At 40.1% G+C, this 21,829-nt stretch overlaps 1 protein-coding gene across 1 annotated transcript in view; it reads right to left on the bottom strand.

Annotated features, from left to right (window-relative positions):
- The window catches only part of BICD1 (BICD cargo adaptor 1), a 283,341-nt gene extending 263,196 nt beyond the window's left edge, over positions 1 to 20,145 (bottom strand). Inside the window, 1 exon segment of the mRNA XM_079139326.1 lies at positions 19,403 to 20,145. Within this exon segment, the coding sequence (XP_078995452.1) occupies positions 19,403 to 19,615 (213 nt within the window). The 5' untranslated portion in view covers positions 19,616 to 20,145.
- Positions 20,146 to 21,829: the final 1,684 nt, after the last annotated feature.

The following is a 21,829-nucleotide window of genomic DNA, read 5'->3' as shown; positions in this document are numbered from 1 at the left end:
GTTTTCTCTTTTCACAAACACCAAACTCATTTTCCACCTCAAGGTGCTCTTGTTTTCAGCCCAGGACACTCTTTTCCCAGCTTGTTCCTTCTTACACTTGGGATTCAACTCCAAAGTCAACTCCTCTGGAAGGGCCATGCCCAGACCTCGTTACTAAAAGTGCCTCTTTTACCAACACTCCTGCCAGTCTTATTATTCCTTACCCTGCTTTATTTTCTTTTTAGCACAAATCACTGTGAACAAGTATTTATTCATTTTCTTACTCTTTTATTATATTTTTTTTCTCCTCCACTAGCATGTCAACCCCCTAAAGGCAGGAATTTGTACCCCTACCACCTAACAATGCCCCAGGTTCGATCCTCAGAAACAGAATAAAAGAAAATCATTCAATATCTATAATAATCAAAATCATGTGTGAAGTTGTCGACGGACACAATACCTTTATTTTTTATTTACTTTTATGTGGTGCTGAGGATGGAACCCAGTGCCTCACACATGCCAGGCAAGCGCTCTACCACTGAGCTACAACCTCAGTCCCTCTCTTATAAATTGAAAGAGTTTTTGTAAATGAAGTATTTTAGTGGAGCTCACGGTGAAGGTGCAGTTTCTGCTGGCTCAGACAGTCGTCAGAGCAAGAGGGAGCAGCCTCTGAGGACCCCCATGGAGAGTAGCCCCCCTTGACTCTGACAGGAGCAACCCCTGAATCTACTGGAATAGAGAATAAACATCACCCTTCATCAAAAAGGCACACCAACACATTCTCAAGATCAAGAAGACTGAAACAATACAATGCAATTTTTTTTCTTTTTTAAATCACGCTGTGAGAGCACTAAATCAAAAGTTCAAAGCAGAGCTGGGAAGTGGGCTCAGAGACAAGTAAGTAACAAGTGAGGTCACTGAGGATTACACCCAGATTTTAAAATGTGCTCTTATTTAAATGTCTATAACCTATACGAACCAAGACTGGGCGTCTTTTCACACTTACTGGTCATCTACAAGTCCTCCTGTTGGTCTAGTTAGAGTCTGTGCCCTGTTTTTATTACCCTGTTGTTTTCAGTCCTCACAGGAGCCCCACGGTAGGGATAATAATACTTTGTGAGTTAACCATATCGCATGATTTTTTTCCAAGCTGTCTGGATTCAACTTTTGTTTATAGTATCTATCACATTTCTTTTCTTTTTTCCCCTATGTAAATCCAGAGTATCAGTCCTGCTTTATAATAATTCTCAGTTTTATATCCTGCCTAGAAAGATGCCCTCCACATGGACATTTGATAAATGTTCTCAGGAACTCTCTCCTTATTAGAATTCATTCTTTAATGATCCACTGAGTCCTTGGTATTCTCGTGTAAAGTTAACGAAGGGAAGAGGAAAAGAGAAGATGAAAGAAAATGTGCAGTATTAAAATAAAATTGAAAAACTCTTTTATAATATATATATTTTAGGTTGTCTATGGACCTTTATTTTATTTATTTATATGTGGTGCTGAGAATCAAACCCAGTGTCTCATATATAATAGGCAAGTGCTCTACCACTGAGCCACAACCCCAGTCCAAGACTGAAAAACTCTTATTTTTTAATGTTAAAGAACAAGTTTCTTTTTGGTTTTTGCAGTGCTGGGGATCAGACCCAGGGCCTTGTGCATACTACACAAGCTATATCCCCAGTCCACAGAAGCGGTTTTAAAAGTGACACTAAGTTACTGAACTTTTCATTTCCATGTTGTTAATATTAAGAAGGAAAACAAACCTCAAATATTTATTTAATGGCAATAAGATAAAAAAAATTAATTTCAACTTAGGTAACTATTTCACATGAGCCTTTTCCATAAAAGTTGTAAATTTTATGTGATCCTGATATAATTCATATCTAAATAATTAATAGGGAATTACTGTAAAGAGTTATTTTCCACTGATGGGATAAAAAGAAAAACAACCAAAGGAAGAATTTTTACAGAGCTATATGTAAAGAAATTTCAGATGCTTGTCTAAGTTAGAAATGTCCTTGCTCAAAAACCACAAAATGGATTACTGGATTCAAGCCTGTACTTCTAAATGCTTTATGAAAAGCCCAAAAATAATATTTTTCTCCGAAAGTGACTTAAGAATTAGATCACAGATCCTGTAAATTTCTGGTAACATCGAATTAGACAATTGAGTTCTCTTGCTGGCACTAGCATGCTCTGCTTACCAAGACAGACACAAAGTCTAGCACAACCACAGACACCAGCATCCTTGTCCTTAGGCTCACTGCGGGGATAGCAGTAAACCTAGAATCTTCCCCCATTCACACTTGTCACTTCCTTGTAAATGCTGGAACTACTCCAAAGCAAAGAGCAGATGACAGCAAAGACTTCAAAAGATAATGGCTCCTAAGGAAGAGCAAAATGAGAAAAATTATCCCATCAGCCATCAGGAACATATCACACAGCTCCAACAATAATACAGTGTGGTACTTGCACAGGAATAGACCAACAAGCCAGTGGGAACAGAATAATTCGCAGAAGGACCTGTGACTGTATAGAAACTTGATTTACAACAAAGCAGGCATTGAAGATTAGTGGAGGAAAGCAGTTACCATTCAGTAAATGTTAAGAGAATTGGCTATTCAGTTTTATGGGGAAGAAATTATAGGAAAAACTTCAATTATATTTCTACCTCACACCAAATATACAAAACAATTCCAGTGAGAATTAAAGATTTAAATGTAAGAGGTAAACCATAAAATATTCAGAAAACAATTCAGTTTTTATGACCTCACTGTAGGAAAGGACTTCTTTAAAAAAAAAAAAAATTATTAGTTGTTGATGGACCTTTACTTTTTATTTACTTATTTATATATGATGCTGAAAATCGAACCCAGTGACTCACATACTCGCACTCTACCACTGAGCCACAACCCCAGATCATGAGCAAAACCCCAGCCCCGAAAGGACTTCTTAAGAATCAAAACATATAATCTATAAGTACAAAAGAATGATAAATCAACCAAATGAAAATTATGCACTTTTGTTCATTGAAAGACACCACAGAAAGACTGAAAAGATAAGTCACAGACTAGAAAAGATATTTCCAACACATACAATTGAAAAAAAGCCTAGTATACTAGGCTCTTATCTCTTTTAGAAATAGAGAAATGTATTCTTAGAAGACCAATAGAGTAAAGGAAGGGGGTCAAAGGGGAGAGAGGAGGGAAGGGAATAGGGAAGTGCTAGGGAATCAAATCTACCAAATTATGCTATGTCCATGTGTGAATATACCACAATGAATCCTGTCTTCTTGTGTGTGCGTGTGTGTGTGTGTCATATATATATATATATGTGTGTGTGTGTGTGTGTGTGTGTGTGTGTGTGTCATATATATATATGTGTGTCATATATATATATATATTTTTTTTTTTTTTTTGGTACTGGGGATTGAACACAGGATGCTTTACCACTGAAGTACATTCTTAGCCCATTTTATTTTTTATTTTGAGATAGGGTTTCACTGAGTTACTGAGGCTGGCCGTGAACTTGCGATCCTCTGCCTCAGTCTCCCCAGTCACTGGGATTACAGGAGTGTGCCACCATGCCCAGCTTCTATATATAATTATGAAACACTAATATAAAAATAATAATAATAATAATAATTAAAAGGAGATCAACAGAGCAAACAAACTAGAGAGGAGGAGAGGGAAAGTGAAGGTACTAGAGAATGAGATTATTCAAATTATGTCCACCAATGAATTTAGCATAATGATTTCCACTACTATGTGTAATTATAATGCATGAATAAAAATAAAATACAAATCAAATCTTGAGGTGGAAAAAAAAAGAAATAAACTCCAAGAAATCAATAAGAAAAACAGAAACAACTCAATGGAAAAAGGGACAAAAGATATGAGAAAGTATTTCAATGAAGGAGACCCACAAATACCCAGAAACACAGAAGATGCTTAAGCTCATTAGTACTCACAAATATCCTAGGGCTGGGCTGTGGCTCAGTGGAAGAGCACTTGCCTCGCCCATGTGAGGCCCTGGGTTCAAGCCTCAGCACCACATAAAAAAAATAAATAATATGAAAGTATTATGTCCTTTTACAACAACAAAAAAAATTGTTTTAAATCCTAACTGAAGCTATATGAGACCCTTTCACTTCTACCAGTGAGACAAAAAGTTCTGAAGTTGGACCATATGAAGCACTGCAAGGAGGTAGAACCAATGGTGACTTATTCCTTGTATATGCTGCAATTTTGTTTTGCTATAAGTTCATCTACGGTTTTTAGAATATCATCTGTGCTGGCTCTCGGTGGCCATGGCAGTGGGTTTCTACAAAGCGAGTCTGCATTTGCTTCTGACAGATGGCCGCAGGCATGATCAAACTGGGAGTACACAAAAGGGAATTCTCACCGTATTTTGGACTTCATCCCCTACACACACACACATGCACACACACTCAGTGTGAACAGTCAGCAAATCTTGGTGACAGTCAACTGGAGAGTCCTAAGCCAGGAGTTTCACATAGTCCCCTGCTGGAGGAAGACAGTGCATCCGATCTCCATGACACTGTGTGTAGAGTCCTTTGGAGCCCAAACTTGTGGGGATTCTAAGCTTTGTCTTCCATTTCCTCTACCCTAAGTGGCCTATAGACAGATGTTCAATTTTACCTGATATGGCAAACACACTCAAGGCCACAGTCAGCCTTGATGCCCTCCTGACTTCCCAGGGTTCCTGCTTTCACTCAGTTTCAGCTGCTGAGCACCTTCACCTTAGTTGATTTCATTCATGCATCTTAAGAGCTAGTTTTTGTATTTCAGTGAGCATTTTCCATGGTTGCCAGCAGGAAGGTTAGTTGGACATCCTAAACCACTTTACTGACAGAATTAAAGTCAAAAATCACTGTTTTGAAATATAATCATATTGCTCTCCTGCTCTAAAATTTTCAGTGCTTTCCCCATGGTTTACAGAAAAAAGTTCAAGCTTAGCAGTTCCCTGAGAGGCCCAACCCTGTCCAAGAGACGTGAGGAGGGCTGGGAGTGTGGCTCAGTGGTAGAGTGCTTGCCTGCAGGTGTGAGGCCTTGAGTTCATTCTCCAGTACCACAAAAAAAGAAAAAAGGCTTGAGGAAAACTTTCCCAGAGGAGAAGCAAAATGGAAATTATACTGAATCAGCAGCAACTCAGAGGCAAGACAAGAGCATAGAAAACAGCAATGAATCCTAATTAGCAAACTCCACAGCAAGGGAATAGTCAACCCTAGTAAGGCAGAGATCAGCAGTGGGAAGCCAAGACAGGAGGACAACAGAGCTTCTCAAGGCCAAGTCAAGACTTGGAATGCTGGGTGGGAGACCAGGGCCATCATTAGCAGCATTGGCCCAACCACACAGAAGGACAGTGGGCACCGAGGACCCAAACTGAAGGGCCAACTGGGTGACATGGTCATAAAAGGAGTGAGATAAATCTGCCACTTTCCAATTCACAGGCTAAGCCTTCCCAATCTTGGCCGGCCTCATCACAGTCAGCTGGGCAGAGGCCTTGGCTGGCAGAGGCTGACAAGCCTCTCCTCACCAGGCCCGAACCATCTCTCCTGGCTCACCTCCACCTCCCCTCCCGTTTCATCCGCCACCTCCTGCCACAACACACATGCTGACAAGCAGCATCGCTCCAGGCTTCCTCCTGCGCAGGCAGTTCCCTCTTCCTGAATGGCTGCCCCTCTTTCCTCCCTGGATGTCCCTACTCATTCTTCAAAGCTCCCTCAAATGTTGCCCTGATCAGGAAATCTTCTCTGATTCCTTTAAGTCGAGTCTGTATCACTCCACTTTTGGGTCACGTCAAGTGCAGCCAACACATTCTTTTTAATATTTTTAAAAAATGTTTTTTGGGGGGGTGGGTAGCAGGGATTGAACTCAGGGGCACTCAACCACTTAGCCACCATCCCCAGCCCTATTTTGTATTTTATTTAGAGAGAGGATCTCAGTGAGTTGCTTAGTGACCCACTTTTGCTGAAGCTGGCTTTGAACTTGCAATCCTCCTACCTTAGCCTCCTGAGCCACTAGGACTACAGGCATGCACCATTGAGCCCTGCCCTAATATTATTATTTTTTTAACATTTGTTTATTTTTTATTTGATGATGAGGATCGAATCCACTGCCTCACACATGTGAAGCAAATGCTCTACCCCTGAGCCACAACCCCAGCCCCCTAATATTTTTAATCATGATTTATTATCAGTATTCATAGCATCACATTCATCACTTACTGGATGCTTAGCATGCATCAGGTGCTATATTAAATGCTTTACGTGGACTTTTTTTTTACCACCCACTATTAATATCTTCCTCCATTTTACTGAAGAGGAAACAGGTTCACAGAGGTATTAGCCTAAAATTATACCACTACTAAAGGGATTCAAACACAATTCATCATGACTCTTTAAGTTCATGATCTTTTCAGTAAAATATTATAATCACATTTGTTTATCTCTGCTGCTTCCAACAATAACTAAGACCATGTCTTCCCCTTGTTATACACAGTAAAATGCCTGACATAGAGCTGATGCTCTCAGAATATTTCATACATGAATAAACAAATCACCAGCGTTCTAGAACATGAACTGTATCTCCAAACCAATGACAGAATGTTGCAACTGTCTTTATCTCACCCTCAACTAGGGTATACTGGATCGCTCATATTGTCCAGAAATGAGCCCAGAGAGGTCAATTAGGTGAAGACTCAGGTACAAGGAACCAGGCAGGTCAGCACAGTGTCTGTTTAGCAAATTGGTTTAATCTAGTAAAACAAGTAGTTACTTTTAAAAACAAGTGGGGAATTCTACTCTTTTCAAAATAAGTGTCTATCTCAATAACTTCATTTTTATTTTTTCCTAACCCAATTCTATACAATGCTACAGAAGTGGAGGAGAGAAGTCACAAACCTCATGGATTACTGGGTTGATCAAAACTCCTCTTCCCTGAAGGAGGTTACATACAGTCTTGCTCCAATGTGTACAATGGGGGAGAGTAAGTAGCTGCAGAACCCCATGACTCCTTCAATCAAATCCTCCAAAAGTTTCCCACATCTGAGGAAAAGCCAAAGTCCTGATAACAACCTACCCACTGCTACATAATTTGAACCCCTGTTTCCTCTATGGTCTCATCTACATATACCCCATTACTCAACCCCAGCCAGCCCCATGGCCTCCCTGCTGTTCCTTCTCAATGAAGCCTTCTCTGATCATCCTATTCACACACTGAGGGCACTAAATACATCATCACTATAGGGAAGAATGAATGAACCGTATCATCTTTACGTAATGACCTACTGACTCAGCCATTTACTCTGGTATCCATTTTCCAAATTTCTGAATCACATTAGCATCACAAATTTAAATAAATCTTTAAATTCTTTTTATTTGGAATTGATGAGTGATGACTAAAATCTCATTGGTCTAGAGGTTTTTTTTTAATTGCTTTTATCAGAAATGATCTACTGTGACCATTATTATTTTAACAAACTATTACACCAAGCACTTTAATGTGATTTACCAAGATACATTATTTATTTTGCTACAATGAAAAACAGCATTCAATTGTAAAATTTGATGGAAAATACAGTAATTAGACAACCTGAGAATTTTCTTCAAAAGGATTCTAGTTCAAAACTACTTTAAAATATTGATAAAAAGGACTTTCTTGTTTAGATCACTGGAATTAAGATCACTAAACTATAGTTAGTTTCCAGTTACCAACATTAACTAAGAACCTGTGTCAATTTTTTTAAAAAATCCAAAGAGCCAAAAGTAAAAGCTACTTAACAACAGATTAACTGATTTGGGAGTGCATTATAGTGTGTTCTCTTTCTTTCTCTTTCTCTTTCTCTCTCTCTCAGTTTATATTTCTTCCTAATTATATTTTGATATTTTGAGTTTAAAGGCTCTGAGCACATAAGCCACAGAAGAAAGCTAGCCAGCTTGTGATTTAAAGGGGGAAAAGTGATCCTGCATAAGAGTATCTCCACCTCAGCAGAGAAGTCATGCACAGGGTCAAGCTCACTCTGTATCCACCTAGTTAGCTCACACGAGGTCAACTTGGGAAAATCTCCTATAGCCATCTAGAAAATCTCAATCAGTGAGGCTTAACAATAGGCCCATCCATGTCACAATATAAATCTTTTTCAATTTCAAAATTGATGGCTAAGGGCTCTTGAGTGGTGGCATTTGATTCCACATTAGTCTGCAGTATGTAAGCAAAAACAAAGACCCGTGATGCTGAACCCTCTATTACAGACCCACGCCACACTGTGAAACAAAAAATTCCTCAGGAAATTGCTAGTGTTTCTCCCATAAATGTAAACAGCTTTCCTATTTTCCATTCTAAATTTTAAGATAGGAACAGAGCAGTTAAATATTACATTTTAGAGTAGTGCTTTTTCTCCTCAAAATGTCTGAAAACAGCATGTATAGCCAAAAGAACAATTTAAAATAACCCATAAGTTAAAGACCAATCTCTCAAAGAAATTCTTTAATATTCTATTTACAACCTTCCAAAGTTAACATAAACAACTGTAAACAGAATAAAGCCAACAGAACAGACATAATAGACAACTCAGTGGGAGGCTACTGGGGATTGAAACCAGGGTCGCTTTTCTACTGAGCTATATCCTTGAAAACTTTTTATTCTTTATTTTAAGATAGGGAGAGTCTCACTAAGTTGCTGAGGGATAAATTGCTGAGGCCGGCCTCAAACTTGTGATCCTCCTGCCTCAGCCTCCTGAATCACTGGGATTATAGGTATGTGCCACTGTGCCCACCTGAGACAAAATAACATTTAAAAGAAACTTTAAACAACCCTCAAGAATGGAACTCAGGGGTGAGGGCTGTGGCTCGGTGGTAGAGTGCTTGCCTAGCACATGTGAAGCACTAGGTTGGATCCTCAGCATCACATAAAAATAAAATGAAGGTATTGAGTCCATCTACAACTAAAAAATATACATATATATTTTTTTAAAAGTATGGAACATCAAATGCAGTCTAATTTAACATATCTCCCTGTCCAATGCAGCTAAGTATTTGGTGGTGTTTATTTTCAGAAAAGCTTTACAGTGTCTTCATTTCCAGAAAATAGAGAAGACGAGTTTTAAAAGACCATGCAATCACAGTTTATTATTAGCTCATAACTTCCCAGCTTTTCTTACTGAACTCCTCTATTCCTAGTGCAACGTTTAACCGTGGAGTTGAAAATATGCAGAAGAGAGGTCCTCAGCCAGGCTGCACCAATTAAGGGCAGGGGGTTAACATACTGAAGCTCAGCTGCACCTCCAGTGCCTGATTCAGCTGCACGTGGTCTTAATACTAGTCTGTATTCAAAGTCCTTGGTTCCCAGCAACCTCTTCTAAGAAAAGATCTTAGGGATATCTAGGCTCTGCTCAAAAACTTCCCATGTTGAGGCCTGGTAACCTCATTAGAAAAATTCAAAGGCAATGCACTACTTTAAAGAATGTGTTTTGTTTTGTTTTGTTTTCAAATAGAAATGGTTATTTTTATGGTTTAGAAACAGATCATAGCCCCTTAACAACAGCAACAGAGTTCCAAGATCTCTGCACTTGACCACCTAAAAATCACTTCCCCCATCTCCACATAGCTCTTTGTCCTCTCAGGTCTGGGCTCAAATGTCACCTTCTTGGGATATGGTGCCTGAGCACACTTTTTCCCAGCCAGTCTCTGCTTGTACAGGGCACTTCTCTCCTCTGTGTCTCTGTGTCTCTCCTCGGGTGCCTCATTCAACATTGTAACTTCAGCAAGTGGCACACTGCCCAACAAATAACCACTCAATACAGACTCTTCTGAATGAATAAACGAGACAGAACAAGAGATAATAAATGGGCTAAGGAACTGAACAGGCACTTCACAGAAGAAGAAATACAATCAATCAACAAATACATGAAAAATGTTCAACATCTCTAGCAATTACAGAAATGCAAATCAAAACTACTCTAAGATTTTGTCTCACTCCAGTCAGAATGGCAATTATCAAAAATATAAGCAACAATAAATGTTGGGGAGGATGTAGGAAAAAGGTACACTCATACATTGCTGGTGGAACTGCAAATTAGTGCAGCCACTCTGGAAAGCAGAGTGGAAATTCCTTAGAAAACTTGGAATGGAACCGCCATTTGACCCTGCTATCCCACTCCTCAGCATATACCCAAAGGACTTAAAATCAGCATATTACAGTGATGCAGCCACATCAATGTTTATAACAGCTCAATTCACAATAGCTAAACTATAGAACCAACCTAAGTGCCCTTCGAAAGATGAGTGGATTAAGAAAATGTGGTATATATACACAATGGAATATTAATCATCCATAAAGCAGAATGAAATTACGGCATTTTCCAGTAAATGGCTGGAACTGAGGAATATCATGCTAAGTGAAATAAGCCAATACCAAAAAACCAAAGGCTGAATGTTTCTCTGATATGCAGATGCTAATTCAAATAAATGGGATGGGACGCACGAGAGAAGAATAGAGTTACTTTGGATTAGGTAAAGGGGAGTGAAGGGAGGGGAGGGGGTATGGGGATGGGAAGGATAATAGCATGAATTGGATATTATTACCCTATATACGTATATAACCATACAATTGGTGGAATTCTCATGTACAACCAGAAGAATGAGAAATTATACTACATCTATGTATGATGTATCAAAGTGCATTCTACTGACACATATAACTAATTAGAACAAATAAAATAATTAAATATAAGTGATAATAAGCAGTCTAATACAAAAAGAAAACCTCAAGATTGCCAGGCACAGTGGCACATACCTGTAATCCCAGCAATTGGGAGGCTGAAGAGGATTGCAAATTCAAGGACAGCCTGGGCCATTTAGCAAGACCCTATCTCAAAATAGAATTGAAAAGGACTGGGAATGTAGCTCACTGGTAGAGCATTCCTGGGTTCAATCTTAATTTTGCAGACAAAGTAATGAAATCCCAAAAGGAAAAGATGCCAGTCTCCACCTTTATTTTGTAATGAGTGTGACACTTTTGCTGACATTTTCCTATTTCTTACCCTCTTCTCCCCACTTCCGTGAGATGTTGTATAAGATCCTAATCAACTATCTCAGAACCCAACTACCAGAGAGCAAAGATGGGATGATGAAATAAGGTCCAATTGCCTGAATCATCCTGGCTTCTCACCAAGATCCAGAATGGACAGGATGTGGTCACACTGCAGGACCAGCTTGGCTGGCCATGGAAATCAGCCAGGTATTCTGCTAATACATGTATTCCCATCACCAGCCAACAAGACAAGGAAGCGAAATCACTGTTAGTTCACCCAAAAAACCATCCACCTTTTCCCTTTTTTGTTATCACACAGGCTTGCTGTGGAACCAAATTCCACCAGTTTCTTTTACACATACATTTCTTTTCTTCTCACTACCCAAAGAAGTGGACCCTGGACCACCTTCCCCCAATCCCAGCTCCCAGAGTCACCTACACTCTTGAGTCTCTCTACTTTTCAACCCTAATCAGTTCTATTTTCTTCACACTTAAAATATCAATATCCTTCCCCAGTACCACAAAAAAAAAAAAAAAGAAAGAAAGAAAGAAAGAAAGAAAAAATCAGTATCTTGCCAGGCACAGTGGTGCACACCTGTAACCACAGCAACTTGGGAGGCTGAGGCGGGAGGATCATAAGTTGGAGGCCAGCCTCAGCAACTTAGCAAGGCCCTCAGCAACTTAGCAAGACCCTATCTCAAAAATAAAATTTAGGGCTGGGGTTGTGGCTCAATGGCAGAGTGCTCACCTAGCATGTGTGAGGCCCTAGGTTCAATTCTCAGTACCACGTATCATTTATTTATAAAGGTCCATTGACAACTAAAGGAGTATTTAAAAAAATAAAATAAAATAAAATTTAAAGCTGGGTACAGTGGGGCACTCCTATAATCTCAGCAGCCTGGGAGACTGGGGCAAGAGAATATCAAGTTATAAGGCCAGCCTCAGCAATTTAGTGAGGCCCTAAGAAACTTGGTCCTAAACAACTATCTCAAAATAAAAAATAAAAAGGACCAATTAGAACAAATAAATAAATAAATAGGGCTGGGGATGTGGCTTAGTGGTAAAGCACCCCTGGGTTCAATCCCCACCCTAAATAAATAGATAAATAAATAAATAAATTTTAAAAGGGTTGGGGATATGGCTTAGTGGTAGACCCATTGCCTAGCATGAGCAAGGCCCCAAGCTCAATTCCCAGCACCAGAAAAAAATAAATAGATAAAAGTCCTATCCCAGAAACACCTGCAATTTAAAAGGACATAGTATTAAATGAAAAAGGGGAAAAAAAAAAAAAAAAAAAAAGCCAGGTTGCAAAAGAGTATATATGGCATGACCTTGATTTTATGAAAAGAAAGACACAACAACTAAAAAAAAAAAAAAAAAAAAAAAAAAACCAGCACATGGATTCATAAGTTTAAATGTATTTAAAACAAGTACAAAAGAGTACTCACTAAAGCGTCAACCATAGAAAGGGGAGTGGAGAAAGGAAAACCTATTTGGTTCATATATACTTTTTTTTTTTCCCCCAGTGCCAGGCTCCATCCCAGGGCCTGATACATGCAAGGCAAGCACTCTATCACTGAGCTACATCCCAAGCTCACAATTGTAATTCTCAAAGAGCAATCAACCTCTTGTGACCAAAAATAGGAAGGAAAAAGAAAACCTTAATTAAAACTACCAGCTGAAGGACTGGGATGTAGCTCAGTGGTAGAGTGCTTGCCTGGTGGGCATGAGGGCCTGGGTTCAATCCCCAGTACCATGAAAGTACCAGCCGAGCATGATGGCACACACAGGAGGCTGAAGCAGGAGGACTGAAAGTTGAAGGCCAGCCTCAGCAAATTAGCAAGACTCTGTCTCAAAATAAATCATCATCATCATCATCATCATTATCATCAAGGACTGGGAATGTAGCTCAGTGATAGAGTACCTCTGGGTTCAATTCCCAGTATTGCAAAAGAAATGAAAAGATGAAATTAACTTCAAGAACAAGTCAGGGAGCAGCAAGTACTATTGCTTCCAGCCCCCATGACCCAAAGAATTCAAGAAGAACCAGTTTTCTACTTAGGCTACCCTCTTAGTCTTCATTGTGTCCAGCCAGCTTCTTTACTTGTTTTAGTTTGCATTTTTCTTAATGCAGAATGCAACCAAACTAAACAGTGACAGCATATTAAACTGTTCACATATTCTATATTCTAGAAATTGGGTTTGAATAAAATGACATCCTATGGCAAAAAACATTCATTTTACTAAGAGAGTTGAATATTTGAATTTATCATGCAACTTATGCACACCCCAAAGAAAACATGAATTTAAAGGATTCACAAATTTTACACTTTAAGTTTGCCCTCTAAGTGCTCTTTCCCATAGTATCTGCCTTTGTAAATGGAACCATCTTCTGTCATCCTGAGCTTCTCAACTCCACCCTCTTGCTCACTTTCCACAGCCAGTCACATCCAACGCCGTGTTCTATCCTAACTCCCAAATAGCTCTTAGGTGCGTCTCCTCCTCACCATCCCCACGGCAACTGCCTGCCCCACTGCACAGACTCTACCCCCTATGACCATCACCTGACCTTCAAAGCGCACCTGTGGCCCTGGTCAAGACATTTCATTATCTGGTGTAAAATGATATGGTGAAAAGAAAGTGGGCTTCTTCTTCCTAGATTTGTGCGTGAGAAGGACCCTTGACTTCTCTAAGACCCAGTGCATATCTACCTTATCCAGGGACTGCTGTAAGAACCAGATACAAGGCATGCAAAGCACCTAGACCTAATGGAACTCCACATCTAGTTCAGTGCTTTCTTAGTAGTATAATTTTCTTATCTATAAAAATGAGCAATGAGGGCTGGGGTGGCTCAGTGGTACAGTGTTTGCCTAGCAATGTGTGAGGCACTGGGTTCAATCCTCAGAACCACATAAATAAACAAACAAACAAGTAAATAAATAAAATAAAGGTATTGTTCCCATCTACAACGAAAAATATTTTTTTAAATGAGCAATTAGTCTGAATGATTTTGAAGATTCAATTAGATGAGATGTGAGGCATCAAACACTGCTACAGTGTCATTTCCTGGGGATGGCTCCCCATTCCCAAAACAAAACATGAGCAGTGCCCTTTCCCAGTTGTATCTCTTGCACTTGACTTCATATATCTTCTCCTTCAGCATAATGAATTGTTCATAGTAAGACTCTGCAACTCTTCATATCCTCCTCTCCTTCAAAGCCATAATTACAGGTGAACTTTATGTATGGGAAAGTCCTTTACCACATATTTCACATGCAAGTAATTATCACATTTTCAAATTTGGAAAGTAATATCCACAAGTGCGAGTGTATTTAAGGGGATGACAGGACAGAATATTTTAAAGTCAGAAATTCTGAAAAAGTCTTCAAACTATGGTTAGTATACATATTCACAAAAATAAGGTAAGATGATGAAAGATTATAAAAGTCTTGCTGAAGTCATATGAGAAATAACTTTGTCAGAGATGACATCTTGAGTTGAAATAAGAAGAAGAGATGGTATAAATCTGAGAAAATAGGTTTAAAAAGACAGAGATGACAGAAAATGATTGATTTTTGAGGTTGTTTTTTACAGGTCCCAAAGTATACATCAATATATTTTAGATTTTGTAATTAATGTGATAATAAATGCAAATATTTCTTCTTTAAAAACGGCAGCAGAGCTAGGTGCTGTGGTGCACATCTGTAATCCCAGTAACTTGAGAGGTCACAAGTTCAAGGGCAGCCTCAGCTACTTAGTAAGGTCCTAAGCAACTTAGTGAGACCCTGTCTAATTTTAAAAAATTAAAAGGGCTGGAGATGTGATCCAGTGGTAAAACACCCCTGACTCTAATCCCCAGCACCACAAAAAAATCAGTAAGAGAAAAAAGCCAGGTTGGTAGCACACGACTGTGATCCCAGCTATTCGGAGGCTGGAAGCAGAAGAATCACAAGTTCGAGGCCAGCCTCAGCAACTAAACAAGGCCAAGTCTCAAAATAGAAAATGAAAATTTAAAAGAATCAGGGATATAGCCCAGTGGGAGAGTGCCCCTGGGTTCAATACCCACTACTTCTAAATAAATAAAGTAAAAGAGAAGTTAAAATAATAGTTTAGGTACATCAATTAAGTCTTAACTTTTTCTTCACATTTATTCATATAGATTGGAAAAGAAATTTGAGAACTTTTTTTCCCCATATGATTGTGTGATTTAGAATGTGCAAATATAAAAGAAGCTAACAATCTTTCTAAACATGTGAGGAATAAAAATTAATTCGGTTTAAAGAGGAATAAAGGCAATTTAAATGACTTTCATCAGGCCCCTGATGTAACAATTTCTAAAACTGCAGAAATAAATGTTTATTTTTTGAACAATTTAACTACAGCTCTGAAAAGCTGCTCAGTGCCCAGAAAGCAGCGAGTTACTATCTTTGGTGTCAGGGTTGAGAAAACAAGGCAGAAAATGAGTAGAAGATTCTTGGAGCCCTGCCTGATGTGGCCTAGCTGCAGAGCGCACCTAAGGCTGTCACAGGATGCTTTCTAAAATGCTACCAGTAGATGCTGAATCACTCCTTTCTAGGGGAGCTCTTTAAACTTTGTATTTCTAATACCAACCATTCTGAAGTAAAGGAGAATTTTTAAATTTAAAATCTAGGGTCTTTGGTGGATGTATTTTTTTAGTGTTAGTTATTTTAGAACCATGACTCTTCTTCAAATACTATTTTGGCCTGGGTGACAGACACAGTACTGATTTGCGCATATCCCAAACATATCATCAGCCAGGCCCTGAGCATAACCAGGCAGGTGTGCCCCTCAGGCCACTGAAGAGAAAGCACTATTTTGTGAAATCATAAAACCATGGTCAAGTACTCTAGGGCACATAATACTTCACCAGCCACTCAAAGTATAAAGAATTGGAGAACATTATCACGATGTCGGATATTCTCTTTTTTTCAGATCCTTGGTACTTTTTCTTCAAGTGTGTTCCTTTGTGAACAGAACTGTAGCAGTCTTATAATTAAGCACAAGGCAAAGTCCTAAACAATATTAGGCCAGATCAAAAAGCAATTAAGCTGAGGGAGGGAGGAAATAACTAGAAAAATATTAATGAATTTGTTTTACTGATATCTCCTTCAGACCATATTTCTCCCTGCACTATTGTCATAGCAATACCTAGCCTGGGAAGGAGGGTGGCAACATTCTTGGGTACCGACTACAGAAAACAAAATAATTTGCTAAGACTAAGTCATGATGCTAAACTGCAAATTACTAATGTCCAAAATGAAGTTAATGCACTAGTTTTCTGTTGACATTCCCATAAATTGTTCCAGTTATTTTTCAATGAATCATTTCTGCCAAAAGAACCTAGAAATAGGCCAGAGTCCTTTTATACTTGGTTTTTTAGTTATAATGCAACAGCGTTGTTTTCTCCATATTCCTGATAAGGAACAAAACTTCCTCTTGAAAAATCAGAGCAGTCACAAAATGTTTTTTCCAAAAATGGCTTCCATGTGACATCATCACTAGAATACCTCAGTTTGCACAAGTATTTTGAAGTGACTTTTCAAATAGGAAACATTACATGAGACTGCTTTAGCAGTTAATGACTATAGTTAATGCTTTAGCTCATTTAAGAAATACTCCCAACTAAAGTATATAAACTTTTTAAAGGGTAAAAATAACAGGTCTATCAAAAAACCAAATACAATGATGGTTTTACTACCTCAAGATACATTTTCAAATAACCATATAAGCCAATTCATTAGGAACCACAAATTGTTATTTTATTTATGCTAAAGGTAACTCAAAATACATATATGAACAAATACCATTTGGTAAAAATAATCCTGATCATTTTTTAACCTCCTGATATAAAGAAACAAAATTGCCTTTCATTTCTATAGAAAAAACATGTGGTATTTGTATTATTCTACACTAAGAAACTACTGTTATATTATTTATTCCCACAAAGTATTTTTTCTCATCTCATTGCTAATGATGACACTGTTACAGGTAGGTACTCCCTACACTGCCTAGTTTTCTTAGTTTTTCTCTGACACTAACCAATATTGAATAATGAATACTTGATAAAGGTATCTTCTTCCAGTATAAACTGATTCTTTTATAAAATATCCATTGTATACCCTCTATGACTTAGCTTTGGTTAAAGATTTTGGATGCAATGTGTACTTAGATAGATTTCATCAGGTTCATTCTATTAAATAAAATAATCCAGGCACAGAGAGACAAATACATCATAATCTCATTATATGTAGAATCAAATAAAGTTGATATCGTAGAAGTAGAGGGGTGGTCACAAAAGTCTGGGGTGTTAGGGGGAAAAGGGATTGAGGAGATACTGGTCAAAAGATACATAATTACAGTTAGCTAGAAGGATTAAGTTGAAAAGATCTATTGTACAGCATGATGACTAGAGTTAATGCTGATATATTCCTGGAAAATGCAGAGAATGAATGCTAAGTGTTATCACAAAAATGATTGCTATGTGAGGTAATGCATGTGTCAATTATCTAGATTTAACTATTTCACAGTGTATATACACTTCAAAACATCACATCAAACGTAAATATATACATTGTTGTCCATCAAGTTTAAATAAATAATTGACAAATTCCTTGACTTTAGAGCTCATGGTCTACTAAAGGCAAAAGACAACTGCGTTAAGGTTTTCCATGCAGGGTAAGTGCAATGACATAGAAATATCCCTAGAAGGGATGTTTGAATCAAGCAGGAAGGTCAGCTAACAGCTATATTTCATGCCATGAAATAAGTCCACCTCCTTTATCACAGAGGTGATGCCCTAATACTCTCTGGTTTTCACTTCTCCATCTTGGCAAATCAATGTTGATGGGCGAAGACATCGAATTGTCTCTGAGAATCACAATCATAGTCCTGTTTCCATCCTTCATAAGGTTTAGCATCACATCAGACTAACACCTAATCTAAGTTGGAAAATATAAACAAGTCCAGCAGTTGGTAAGAGTAGACATGCACATAGCAAAAAAAGCATAAGCCAGGAATTTATAGCCTGATACACAAATATTGTATTTCTAGTTGAGGTTTTAAGCCATACTACTACATTTATTTTCTGATTATTTACTAACTGAATAAAGTAAGCTATCTGAAAGTGTAAATGCTTACCATATTATATACTAAATTAGAAGGCAAGTTGATTAGCTATATCATAAATCATCTTTTAATTGTAACAACACAAACAAGACCTTCCCCTCCCCTAAAATAAATGTATTTTAAAAAGATTTTTGATGTTACAGACATAATATTTAAAATGCCAGTATGCACCCAAAAATAAAGATTTGACACATAGAAAAAGTGTATATGTACACTAAAATTTATAATTGGTGATTTGCTACTCACAGTGCCTACAGAACCAGGTAAAACAGACTGAGTGCTTTAAACAATATGTATATTCTTACAAGTGCTTGATAGGAAATCAAAGTACATTCCTGATTTTCTTTCTGAATATCAGATTCTTTAAAGAAGCCAAATACCAAAAGATCAAAGAGGACAAACATTACACATGGCCCATTTGTGTATTCTGCTTTTATAAGTATGGTCATTTCAACCTGAAGAGCCTCATTTGAAACGCAGGACTACCTACATATTTGATGTATGCCATTCTTTCAGACCATTTGAAGGCCAGTTCGATTTCCCCCTGGTCAGGGTGACCTCATAAGATTTGGGCATGGCCCAGCCTGTCTCAGAGGTGAAATCAAGGCAGCAAGATCACCCAGCAAAGTTGTTTTGCTCCTACAGCCCCGTAACAAGAATGAAGCCAAGGAGAATTAAGATTGCCCAGCCTTTGTCAAATGGAATTGCCAGTTCTCCTAATGACAGTTCCCAGTCTCACCAAGAAGCAGTTATATTCAGCAGAAAGCTGAGGTACTACTGATCCTACATCTTGAAACTGTGGGTTCTCAGACACAAACATACTGGTCACCTGTGCGGATTGCAGGATTGTTACTGAAACCTGGGTTTAAAATAACAGTTTTGAGAAGTTTGATTTATACATTCCAACCCAGTTCTGTATGGCCTTAGAGAGCTGATACTTAAGAACTCCAATCAATCTCTCTCCCTGACAGGCTAAACAGCCAGGGCCTCCCAAATTCCAGCTTAGACAATCATTTCTTGGACAATTTTTCTCTTGGGGGGAAAAACAATGGACTCTTTCAATTTTTTTTTTTTTTTTTTTTTTTTTTTCTTTATCAACAAAGGACTCTAAGATGAAGACCTTTCAATCACATCCTTTCCGACTTCCTTATAAACGACGGGTGGGCCAGGGGAGTGGGGGGAGCGGGCGAGAAGGGAGGAGGTGACAGGCAACTCACCTCTTTCAGCTGCTCCAGCTCCTGTTTGAGGCTGTCGTACTCAGCCTCCAGCTCGTCATACTGCTGTTTGAGGGTCAGCTTCTCTTCCAGGACCACCAGCCCGTATTCGGCAGCCTGGATCTTCTCGTGGGTCGTCTCTGTGAGCTCCTTGGTCAGCCTCTCTATCTCGGTCTTATAATGGTCCACCGTCTGCAAAACCTCTTCTGCGGCCATAGCCCCGGTGGATGGAGGCAGAAGGGGGTGACCGGGTGGGGGAGATGGGTGCAAAAGCAGGCGGGGAACGGGAGAAGCAAATGGGGAGGGGAAGCAAAAATGGAAAAGAAAAAGTGTGCCTGGATGAATGAGCAAAGCAATACCCTAACGGCTCTGCGGGCCGAGGCAGCTACACTGCCCGAGAAATTGACGCGAAATGCAACATGGAGAATGTAGGCGAGAGGCTCAGGGGCGAGGCGGCAGCTGCTGCGGCATGTGTCCTCTGGCCGGCCCTGCGTGCGGTCAGCGGCGGTGCGGCATGGCCTGGGCTGCGGCGGCCCGGGGCGGCGAGGGGCTCCGGATCCCGTCTTTCAGAGGCGCGGGGCCGCCATGTCTCCCGGCCGCGTCACTGCAGTCCCCCTGGGTCTGGCGCGCTCCGGCTCCGGGCTCGCTCGCTCGCTCCACCTGCTCCCTCTGGCCGTGCTGCAGCCGGTGCGGAATGATGCAGTCTCGGGCCCTTCCCGCCTGCCCTCGGCTCCAGGCAGGGGGCGGGGAGCGGATGGAGTCAGCGCGGGGGGAGGAGGGAAGGACCAGACGGAAACGTCCCGAGGCGCCTCCCGCCGGGCGCGCAGGCTGCCACCGCCGGCGGCACCGCCGGGCACGCGAGGCGGAGGCCGACCCGGCGGGGAGGCGACGGGAGGCGACGGGATGCAAGCAAAGCCCGGCGCCTCCGCCCTGCCTGGCTTGGCCGGGGCAGGAGTATCTCCCACGGCTTTGTCCCCTGAACTTCAAAGCCCCCGAGGTGGTGTGGGCGCCCCAACTATCTCGCTGTCGTGTGGCCCAAAGATCAGGAAACTGCCTGGAATTGGCGCCTTCTCCAAAGAAAAGCAAACAAAACCAACATGGTCGTGGGGCGTCGGGGGGTGGTGGGGAGAAGGGCGGCTATACAACCTTCTTCTTGAACCCTGGGACACCTGGGCTCACAGCAGCCTTTCCTAGCTTCCTACATCCTCACAAACACTGTTTCCAAAGTCTCCTGGATGTGACCCCTAAGGCACTTGTCCTCACCCATCCTCTTTTCTCTGCCCCTCAAGTCTTGCCGGGTCAACCAAACCCGCCACTAAAGAACCTTACCATCCCCCCTTAAGATAGGCTTCGCTAAAGATTGCTTGTCCTTGATGGGCGAGGTGGCACTCACCTGTAATCCCAGCGACTGGGATGGATGAGGCAGGAGGATCACAAGCATAAGGCTACCCTGGGAAACTTGGGGAAACACCATCTCAAAATGAAAAAACAGAAAAGGGCTGGAGATAGTGCTCAGTGATAGAGAACTTCTGAGTTCAATACCCATTACCAAAAAGAGAGAGAGAGAGAGAGAGAGAGAGAGATTGCTTGCCTTCAACCAAGCTATACCATATCCAGCTTATCACAGGATCACTGTCTACTCAGAAATATACCATTATAACGCATGCACCCAGTGAGCCTTTAGGCACAATTTCTTCCCAATGGTTCTTCCATTAAAGCACCTTACTCTATGGATTCTTCAATAAAAGAAATGTCCATGAAACTCCATTTACAAGGTATACAGTACTCTACAACAAACACTGTAAATATAAGGGCAGAGTCCTTGAGATCACGTGTCAAGCATTCTTCTGAGTTTGTTATATGCAATCTTTCCAATCCTCACAAGGATTCTGTAATGTAGGAGCCATTGTCTCCAATTTATAGGTGGTGAAAGTCACAGGGAAGTTGGGTGATTTGCTCAAAGTTAGGCAACTCTTTAAAGTGGTGGGGAAGCCAAAATGTAAATCATAACTCCTGAACCCTAAAATGAATCATTACACTGGTGTCATCTTCTCTCATTACTAATACAAACCCAGCAACCAAATAATATATGCTTGTAAGATAACCACATTAACCAACACGAAGAGTGATGAAGAAGTGTCAAAGGGACAAAAAAGCAAAGAGATGAAAGGATGGGGGAGAAATGAGAATGAAAAACAATCAAGAGAAAAGGAAGCCTAGGAGGGCAAAGCAACAGAGGCTGTGGTCCATAGATCAATGGGTCTCACCAGTTCCTTCCCTTTCTCCTACTGAGAGGTACCTATTCCAGAGTGTTTCTCAGTGGCCACGATGTGTTCAACACATGAATTTTCTGAACCACACATCAGAAACTAACCTTCCAATAACTGTGCATACGGTGTACAAAAGAAGACAATCAATGGTGTGGGAGAA

This window comes from Sciurus vulgaris, assembly GCF_902686455.1.
Source record: "Sciurus vulgaris genome assembly, chromosome: 5".
NCBI classification, from domain to species: Eukaryota; Metazoa; Chordata; class Mammalia; order Rodentia; family Sciuridae; genus Sciurus; species Sciurus vulgaris.
This window is presented reverse-complemented; position numbering and strand designations above follow the sequence as displayed.